The 10263-nt window shown below is 42.5% G+C and overlaps 2 protein-coding genes across 2 annotated transcripts in view; one reads left to right on the forward strand and one right to left on the reverse strand.

The window, feature by feature from the left end:
* The window catches only part of DEUP1 (deuterosome assembly protein 1), a 112580-nt gene that overhangs the window by 23414 nt on the left and 78903 nt on the right, over positions 1 to 10263 (reverse strand). The window contains exons 9-10 of the mRNA XM_004708961.2: positions 6987 to 7184; positions 4418 to 4504 (exon numbers count right to left, since the gene is read on the reverse strand). Coding sequence (XP_004709018.1) covers positions 4418 to 4504; positions 6987 to 7184 — 285 coding nt within the window. The remainder of the gene's footprint in view (positions 1 to 4417; positions 4505 to 6986; positions 7185 to 10263) is intronic.
* On the forward strand, positions 7788 to 8983 carry LOC105979163 (ubiquitin-conjugating enzyme E2 variant 2-like). Its single transcript, XM_045293215.1, is given in 3 exon segments — positions 7788 to 7831; positions 8543 to 8685; positions 8688 to 8983. Coding segments are annotated over 3 exon segments (483 nt in total).

Genomic DNA, 10263 nt, shown 5'->3' on the forward strand with positions numbered 1-10263 from the left:
GGGAAACTCATTTGTTGTGTAAATGTTCACCTAGAACACAATATTTTTTAAAATGAAGAAAAGGAAACGGTGCTAAATTATTAATAGGTACCAGTGCTAAAGAAATGAAAAGAAAGGATAGATAAGTTAGCCCTAGAGTAATTGGAGATGAATTCATGGAGGAGATAAATCTAATCCACATCACCTGAAGAATCTGGTGGGATTTGGTGAAATCAAGGACATGATTCAGGTGGAGGAGATAATGGAGTCTTCGTTCATTTGCTCATCTGGTGAATGTTTGTGCACGGTCTTTCAGATTCAGGTACTGTACGAAGGATCGAAACGCCCTGGTAAGCCAGGGCCATCATTGCCCTCCACGAGCCTGCTGCCCGGGGTTGGGAAGCTGACACCCACACAAGTAATTTCCATGTTTTGACTCAGAGTGACCCTGTGGGATCAATTACCATCGAGTTTCCAAGGCTGTCATCTTTGTAGGAGCCGACATCTAGGTCTTTTAGCTTGTTGAGCCACTGGTGGATTCAAGCCAAATATTTTCCCTATAGCAGCTTAACCATTATACCACCAGGGCCATGACAGTGGCAAGTAAAGAACAGTACGGTGACTGGACAGGGGACACTTATCAGGACAGAGAAAAATCAGAACAGAAAACAACAACAAATCAGGGAAGTTTTCATAGAATATGCAAAAGTTTATACTGAAAGGCTTCCTGAAGCTCTGGCAGAGCCAAGTCATGTGGACATGGCCTTTTAAGGTAGAAGGAACAGCACGCGTGGGAGCTTGGAAGCAAGACAGCGCCTAGACTGAGCATCTGGTGTGCAGAGGAGACCAAGGAAGGTCTAGGTCTCTTTAGGTCACTAAAGGGAAACAGGTGGTAGTTTGGGGGCTGGGGGATGTTAAAGAGGCCATGGAGTATGAAGAGAAGGATTCTAAATAAAACATTACATAGGATCTGGTAATATGCTGGAGTGTGATCAAGAAATTTGTTCTGCGAATTCAGAGGTAGATCAATATCAGGAAATCTGTCAGCCATCGTCTATTAGGTATCAACAAATGAAATGAGAAAAGCCCGATGATGTCATAGATATTGAAAAGGTATTTGAAAAAACTCAGCAGTCGATAGTAATAAAAAGTAAACTAAGAAGGAAACAAGTTAAATGTAATAAAAACCACTATCAAGAAGAAATGTTACCCTTGAGAGAAAAGTCTAACTTCATTTCGATGAAAAGCAGAAACTAAACTGAGTTGCCAGCAAGCTCTTATTATTGAATATTTTCTTGGAGGTGTTAGCAAATGTAATGATGAAAAATAAATGACAACGAACAACAGGGGAAGATTCAAAGCTATGACTACATCGTCCGTCCCACCTGCTTCCCCCACAAAAGCCTGAAAGAACTGTGGTAAAAAGCCGACAAGAACTAATAAGGGATCTCTTTTTTTGGTATTAGCAATCTGTTCCTAGATATAGGAACAGGGAAACATTTCATTCACAACTGTGACAAGACTCATAAAATATCAGGGGAAAGTGTAAGAAGACAGTGATCATATACAAGAGAATCATAAGATCTTATTGAAGAACATTAAACAACATATAAAGAAATGAAATATCGTATTATTGGATGGAAAAATCTCCTATCATCAAAATGTCAATTCTTTCTAAAGTATTATATAAATTCAGTTCAATTCCAAATACAATCCAACAGGAAGTTATCAGGAGAAGCTATATAATTTGAGTATAATGTTCAGATAAAAATTTAAATTGGATTTCTGTCATACAGCATATGCTAAGCTACAATTCTTAGAGATTAAAAACTCTGATGAAAAAGCCGAAAAAGAAAAAAAAAGGAAGAGAGGAAACACTTAGATAAAAAATGAAAAAATCTTTGAAGTCGATCTAAGAGATTATATGTACCATCTGGAAGTGGAGGCTACCTTATTACTCAAGGAAATAAGAAGTGATGAACAAAAGGGCCATGTGTGACAATAAGAGTTAGAGAGTTTGCATGGCAAAATAATATTATAAAAAACCCACCCAGCAACACAGACTTAAAAAACTCACACAATCCAACAAAAAATGAGCAAGGACTATAACTAACTCACATTAGTACACATTGACAATAAATATACAAAAGTAGGCTGGCCTATAAGAAAACAAACAAACAAAACAAACAAATAAACAAACAAAACAACACCCAACTCCCTGCTATTGAGCCCGTTTCTGACTCACCGTGACCCGATAGGACAAGCGAGAACTGCCTGGTGGGTTTCCAAGACTAGCTCTTGACAGGAGTCGCGTACAAATGGAAGTACTGTTGAGATTTCACTTTATACTCCCCAGACTGACAAATATTAGAAAGAACAATAACACGTATTTCTGGCAGAGATGGTATAAACATGATCTGACAAGAGCTATTAAAATGAACACACAGGTATCCTTTGCATATCTGACTCCTAGAAAGCTTTTCAAAATGCGCCCGTGCGCACACACACACACAAACTTTTGGAAACACTCTATGTATACATAAAGGGAGCCCTGTTAGCACAGTGGTTCCAAGTTGGGCTGAGATCTGAAACGTCAGCAGTTTGAAACAAGCTGCTCTGTTGGAGTTTTCATTCCCGTAAAGATTTACAGTCCCAGAAACAACAAGGGCAGTTCTACCCTGTCCTATAGGGTCACTCTGAGTCCATATGGACTCGGTGACAATGAGCTTGCTTGTTTAATGCATACGCTGCTGTTAGGCGCGCGTTGTATTGTTAACTATAAATTCAGCAGTTCGAGCCTAGCAGCTGTTCTGCTGGGAAAGGTGAGCCCATCTGTTCTCAGACAGAGCGACCGAATCAGAAGGAGTACAGAGGGCCACTGTGAGTCGGGACTGACTCCGGAGCAGTGAGTGGACTTGGGTGTGTGTATACAAGAGGGCTTTAAGAAGTCTGTGTGAAAATGGAATAGAAAGATAATGAGGTTGCGGCCCCCTTGAATGTGGGTAATTTAAAAGCTATTGTTCATCCAGGATAAATCTGTAAATAGTTGAATAAGTTATGGCTACATTAATTATGAAAAACAGTTGAGTAAAATTTGATAACATCTACATTGAGGGATACTAAGCTATTATAAAGAATGAATGTTAATTTTGAAGGATTTCCAAGGGACACTGTTGAGTGAAAAAAGAACAAAATGTATATAATATGCTCCAGTTTAAAAAAATACCCCCAGATAGGTGTGTGTGTGTGTATGTCTGTTGAAACACCACTATACCTGGCAGTAAACATGGGTGCTGTGGATAGAGGGATGGAGGAAAGGGGAAGAGGGAAAGCAAGCAATGATATTTAAAAGACTGCATTACCATTTTATTTCTAGGATGTAAATTATAATTCAATTGATTAAAATAGTATGTTCTGCATACGTATATATGTCTACCTATTTATCTTACCACATCGATGATCTGCTTCACCTAAACCAGCCACCGAAGCCCTGGGAGCGCATTCCACTCCTCCTGACACCCAGGAGCGGCCGTGGGTCGGGTGGTCTTGACTGAGACTCTTGTTCTCTATATCGTATCCTGGCTTAAGAAGGGATTGTGGAGAGTGCCCACCCGAACCCCTTCATTTCAGAGCCAGGCTAAATAATTAATAGTCTCATGTCTTCTCTGCTATGTTCCACAAATGGTAAAAAGTTATTTTATCTCAGAAATAAATGCAAAACGACCAACAATGAGACACCATTAGTGAAACACATTTTCAAACATCTCACATTATTTATATGAAAATCATCTCTGGCATCATGTCAACAGCGGAGTGAAAGGCATGGAGCCTGTGTGCGTTCTCTTGTGTAAGCCTGCAGAAGCACTAGTTTAAAGGAGGGCAACTAATCCTCCATCATTAACGGATGCACTTCTCTTTCATTCAGTCCACACGCACGGAACACCTCCTCCACCCCTGTGCTGTGAGGTGGCGGTGACAGAACACAGGCCCGCTCCCTAAGGTGCTTGCCATCCAGGGGAACACGACTATAAAACAGGTCAGCCTGAAGTACAAATCAAGCAGAGCAGGGAGAATTGTTTTTGAGTGGGATTTCAGGGAAGGTTTTATGGACCGAAAGAGTGACACTTGAGTAGGGCCATATATATAGAATATTAGATTTCAGATGAAACACAAGAGCAAAAACTAAGAAACAGCATGTTTCACCTGTTTGGGGAAATCACGAGAATTGAGCCCAATTTAAAAAAAAAAAAAGAAGAACATGGGGCACACACCAGAGATGCGCATGTTCCAGGCTGAAGAGAAAAACGAATTCAAGTAAAGTGGGATATAAGTGACCCCCTCGACAGCTGCACCCAGTGGGAAGCAAAGGATGTCTGGGTAAATCTTGGCCAGCTACGTAGCTTTTAGTTCAATTTATTAGATGATTTTAGCATATTACCACGTATCGTCCAGGGTCTAAATCTCCCATCATTCCTTTCAGATGCGCGTTTTCTGTTCTGACAGTTTTATAGTTCATATCCGACACCTGAAAGATCAGTAGGTAAGAGGTGAGTACAGAATTCATTCGAAAACATAATTCTATTCAAATTGTTCTTATTTTTGTTAGCACAAATAATTTTGGAAGTGCTGGTGAAGAGAAACACTTTTCTTCTTAGGATGATCATTATGAATCAGGAAGTCTTATGCAGCTCTTCTCCCCTATCTTAAAGGAGCCCTGGTGGGGTCGGGGGTAACATAGTGGGTTGCTAACCACAAGGTCAGCAGTTCAAAACCACCAGTTGCTCCCCCCAGGAGAAAGACGAGATTCTCTACTCCCATAAAGAGTGACAGTCTGGGAAGCCCACAGGGGCAGGTCTACCCTGTCCTACAGGGTTGCTTGGTATCAGAATCGCATGGATGGCTGTGCACAAGTGTGTGAGTGGTCCTATCTTTAAACCTTGGTGAGGTCCCACTTTGTTCTCCTTTTGTGTATCAATGCTATTTTAGAAACAGGAACTGACAACAACCCCCCATTTTGTTCTGCCTTCCAATTCCCAAATTCTGGTTGCATTTATGTTTTTCTTACATGCAAATTATCACCAGACAATCACAATTAAAAAAGCACGATTGACTAACCCTGTCAGTTAAATTTCTTCATCACCTAACTTTCATAATACACAATATATCATGTTCATGCTAGTATATTTGGCCCAGTTTCTGCTTTTTAAAAAAGTGACTACTTCATTTTGTTTCCTAATTTATTTTTTCTTTCCTGAATTTCTTCTACCTGATGGTACTTAGACATAGCATCTGTTCCTTTAGTTATCTAGACTAATTTCTATATCAAAACATTACCTTTAAAAAAGTCTACTTTCCTAACTGATAAAATATATACTCACTAACAAAACCCTAGAAAGTACAACAGCGGGAAAAGGTGCAAACAACAATCAATCATAACCCAACTGCCCAGAATGCTGCTGATACCAGATATAAAATACTCTTCCTTATGCAGGTACAGCCTACACGATCACCCGCTGTCTGTGGTGGCTTGACCTGTGTTCCCCCAAAGTATGTGTTGTCCCAAAATACACATTACAGATCCCAACCCTAATACCATTTGGGAATGCTTTCTTTGTTATGTTAATGAGGCAGTGTCTAATAAAAACTGGAATATAGAACTTTTAAAGAGCAAAATGTCAATCAAAGAGAAGCTATTGGGGAAGAAATCTTAGATGATACTGTGAGGGGGGTATGTCTGAAATCGATCTCTTTTGGAGCTAAAGCAAGCAGATCAAGCAAGCAGCCGACAAGTAAAGCTGGGGAGAGAGACAACAGGCCCCAGGAAGTTCACTCAAGAGCCAAGGAAAGGCAGCTGAGAGGAGGCAAGGCCCTTCCTCCAAAGCCAACAGGAAGAAAACTGCCTTCCCGTAGAGCCAGTACTCGGACTCGAACTTCTAGCTTCCTAACGCGAGAGAATGAATGTGTTTGTGAAGCCCCACACTTGCGTTTCTGCCGCGGCAGCTCTAGATAACCAAGATGCTACCGGTGCCGTTGGCCTTTGTGGTGTGTGACTGAACAACAACGGAGAGTTTTTCATTGGACCGAGGCTGAATCTTTTCTGTTCTTAAGATGAGTATGATTTAAATAGCGATACTGCCTGTAAAGTAGCCTCCTGTGCTTAGACATAGAATGGAGCGCTGAGACCCCCCAGGTTCGAGGGCACGAACAGAATGAACGCCATGTTTTCGCCAGCAGCTTACAATTTGATGATGAGAAGGGAATTGAAGGAGCTTAAGAAGAGAGGGACAACAAGAAGCAAGGGGAGAAGGACGAAGAGAAGGAAGAAAGGACGGGAGAGGGGGTGAAGGCAGGGACGAGAGAAGAAGGGAGAAAAGGTGCTGGATGATGGCTTGGGAAGTTCCGTGCAGTACTGAGCAGCAGAATGTGCGATCATCCCCCCAGTGGAGCGTGCTGCGGCCCGAATGGATGTTGAGTAGCTATGAACGGACTTTCATGTTTCAACATTCATTCTTAAAAACCGTGAAGCAAGGATGTGCGCTGGGGTGACAGGAAGTGTCTAAGAAAAGGTGGACAGGAAGACATCTCTGACTAGATCACAGGACGTAGCTGATGTTTTCAGAATCCTGAATGAGACCTCAGTACCTTAGCTCTGGCCGTCTCTCTTATTTGTGAGTGTGTCGCAAAGATGATATGCGATGCCACCAAGCATTTCTATGATACTATGCTTAGAAAGGATGCCGAGGAAAGCAACACCTTCATTAGTTAACAAGGAGGGCCCCGAAAGGGCTTGAGCCCTGGTGGCAGAGTGGATTACACACTGCCAGGTTCATGGACCACCAGCTGCTTGGAGGCAGAAAGGTGGAACATTTTGCTCCTGTTTCCCAAGGGGCAGCTCGACGCTGTCCCATAGGGTGGCTATGAGTCAGAACTGACTGGACAGCAGTGGGCTTCTTGGCACTGAGCAACAGGGTGTGCCCTGACAGGTGCTGTCCTGCCTATTTGCATACCTGTTGTTTTGCTAGCATTTTTTCTTTAATTTCTAGCTCCACTTTTAACTGTTTTTCCAGAAGGGCAGCTTTCTTCATGATTGTTGCTATAGTGATCTCCTTCTGATGGAGCTCGGCTGTGAGGTCAGATATTTCATTCCTCATTCTTTCCTGTTCAGAGCTATGATACTCTTCCTCCTGATAGAGCTGGCTTCTAATCTGTGGAGACATTCCAGGAAACGTTAACCATCCACTCCCTTACCGTTTCTGCTGGCCGCATTCATAGGTACCTATAGTATACCGACCTTAAGTGGAACATGGATCAAGTATTATTATCAAACACTCCTTTTTATGGACAGAAGTCTGGCTTAGAGAAGTCAAGTGATTTGTTTAAGGTCACAGAGCTGGGAGACAGAGCAGGGGGTAGGACTGTTGGCCTTGAGTTCCATGCTTTTTGACTAAATCATGTTGCATTTTGTGACTAAGTACTTATGATGTCTTTTACAATCATGCCATTAAAAAAACCCCACACTTCATGTATCCACAAAAATGCATCGCCTCCTGTCCTGCTTCATAAAGCAAGTGCAGTCTTTCATACCCCTCATCTTGCCCAAGTCTATGCATTTAGAAATTCCTGCACCGGCTTAATCTTCCTCCCCACCCTCATCCTCCCAAATCGGATCAGGCAGCAGCTTCTTTCCATTCCATTTCAGCCTCTTCAGTCTGGCCTGGGTTCTTTGCTCTGGACTGCGTTCGTTCAGAGCTCCCCAGCACCTTTCTGGAATGGCAACCCCTCTTTCTGCTTTCCCCACTAGCCCGGGTATGAGTCCAGGGACTCAAGAGAAACGGCACAACTGGCCACTGAGGTAGTCAAGAGGCTGTCAGGGCGGACTTCCCCGAGGAGGGGGCAGCAGAACTGTGTGCTGATGGGGGAGGGAGTCAGCGGGGACGGCTGGAGCAGGGATGCCTGGCGCAGGCTGCTGTGAGGAAGAGCAGGGCACAGGAGCGAATGACAGAGTGGGGAGCGGCTGGGCCGTGGAAGCGTTGGCAGACATAAGGCTGGAGAGATAAGTAGAGGCTCATCCACAGAGAGCTGCTCGCATGAGTCTTCCTCAGGGCACTTAAGTACTTAAGTGTATATATACAATTATAATTACATATATAATTAATATTATACATCATATATAGAAAATCTTTAAGCCTTTCAATATACATCTTTTTTCTCTTTATTTTTTAAAAAATATTTTTTTTAACCATTGTTTTTCAACTACTCCACCATGAATAACATAAACACTATGCCCCGGAAGCAAAACCTCACTCTTTCCCTCTCTCTTGCTCCTCTGGTAATGATAAGTATATCATCATGGGTTTCTCGATATTTGTTCATTTCATATAAATGCGATCATACACTAGTTGTCCTTGTGTGACTGACTTACTTCACTCTTAGAAACAACAATAATACCACCAACAACCTAAATCACCCCAAACACAGTCAGAATGCCATAATCATATCTTTTAAAATTTAGCCAGAATTACGTAACACTCAGTCACTGTTCACATTTAAAATCGGCTCCCAGGGGCCGCAGGAGAAGATGGCAGGTCTCCACAGGAGATAAAGTTCCTTGTAATTTTTGCTTGTTGGCAGAACTTGAAGAAGGACAAAAAGGAGTAGTGAGCGGGGGCCTTGAGGATGCTGACGATATGACACTTGCCAGGTAGACAACATGATTCATGGGCCACCAGGGACCAATGATGGAAGCAGACTACAGAGCCTGCAAGTAGAATGTGGACCTAACTATCCAGAAGCACCTCCACTAGTTAGATTTGTAACAAAAATGAGTATGAATGGAATCAAGAATCCCAGGGCACCAGTGGGCGCCTGCAGCATACCAGTATTAGGACAAGGGCCAAATTCCCATCGCATTCAAGCTGGACTTCAGGAGCTAAGACGGCCAATGACGCCCAAAGAAACTATGAAGCTTCCACAGCCACCAGAAGGACAAACATCCAACAACTAATTTTAGTAGATCTCAAACTCTCCTCCGTCAACAACCGTCTACGCATGTTAATGTCTAAAGTACCACCACGCAAGCTACCCACACACGAAGTCAGAGGACTGCAGCTGGTTAGCAAGACCTGGGCATTGGTAAGGATAGACTTAATGTATGTACACCCAGCATTTTTTCAGGCTACTTCTCCCTTATCACAGCACGGTCACTTAAGCGTGAACCTGGGGTACTGAAAACAGTCCAGGTGCCCAAGCTGAAAGCCTGCTGGAGAAGCGTCGGGTTGCTGTGGAAGGATGTGTGCTTGTGAAAACCCGTCTCCAGCAGGAAAGCACCAAGGGCGTGCTTTATCCATCTTGTGTAACGAAAGGGCTGCCGTTAAAATTGTCTGGAGTGGTAGGTACGATGAATACTGGTGCAGGGGTGTTACATTTTGAAGCACTGTGAGTGCTGACTGCCCATTAGTTTCAAAATATGTTCAGAGTTGTTGTTATCTGTTTATAAATTTAAAAAGTAGGGGGAATTGATGAATTTCTCTTAAAAGCCATTTCTGTGTGTTACATGGGAGAGACACAGTATTTGTTTAGGGTCTTTGATTAACAAACCATGCAGTTAGGCTTAAGCAAAAACAATACAAAAAGAAAGAGGTGTGTGGATATGTGGTTTTGAGATGATAGTCGTAAAAAATATAAATAAATTTGGGTAAATGGCTGAGAAAACATTTAAAATTAAAAAAAAATAAAATTGGCTCCAAATGTACTTTTAAAAAAAGTGTATTTTAACAGAGGATCTGAATTTGGTTTATGCAATGACTGCCTCATGTATCTTTATAGTCCCTCGTCTGTGTTTATTTGTGTGTCTTCTGAGTACTTGCCATGCCTCATTTCACTTAATTCTCCCAGCAGCTCTCTGCGGTCAGGGCCATTATCACTCTATTTTGCAGATTAGGAAAGTACAGGTAGGTTTTCGCCCCATACAGACAGGTTACGGGCGAAAGGTAGTCTGGTTCCAGAACATGTGATCTTACCCACTGTGCTATTCCACTCCCTGATGGGTCAATCCCAGAAGGTAATTGATGCTTCAAAAACAACAACAACAAAACAAAATTGGGTTCTAGGTGTGATGCCTGGCGTGGTATGACCTGACATGTATGTGCATGCAGCCAGCCAGCCGGCAACTCTGATTCACTGTGGGATCTAGACGGTCACCATTGCTTTCATCTGAGTCTATTCTCACTCCTAATTTCTTTAGGATTACACAGTTGGACATGACCTTAGGATAAGGTGACCAGA

This window comes from Echinops telfairi, unplaced genomic scaffold, assembly GCF_000313985.2.
Source record: "Echinops telfairi isolate 266 unplaced genomic scaffold, ASM31398v2 ScPeMD7_1713;HRSCAF=2227, whole genome shotgun sequence".
Taxonomy (NCBI): Eukaryota; Metazoa; Chordata; class Mammalia; order Afrosoricida; family Tenrecidae; genus Echinops; species Echinops telfairi.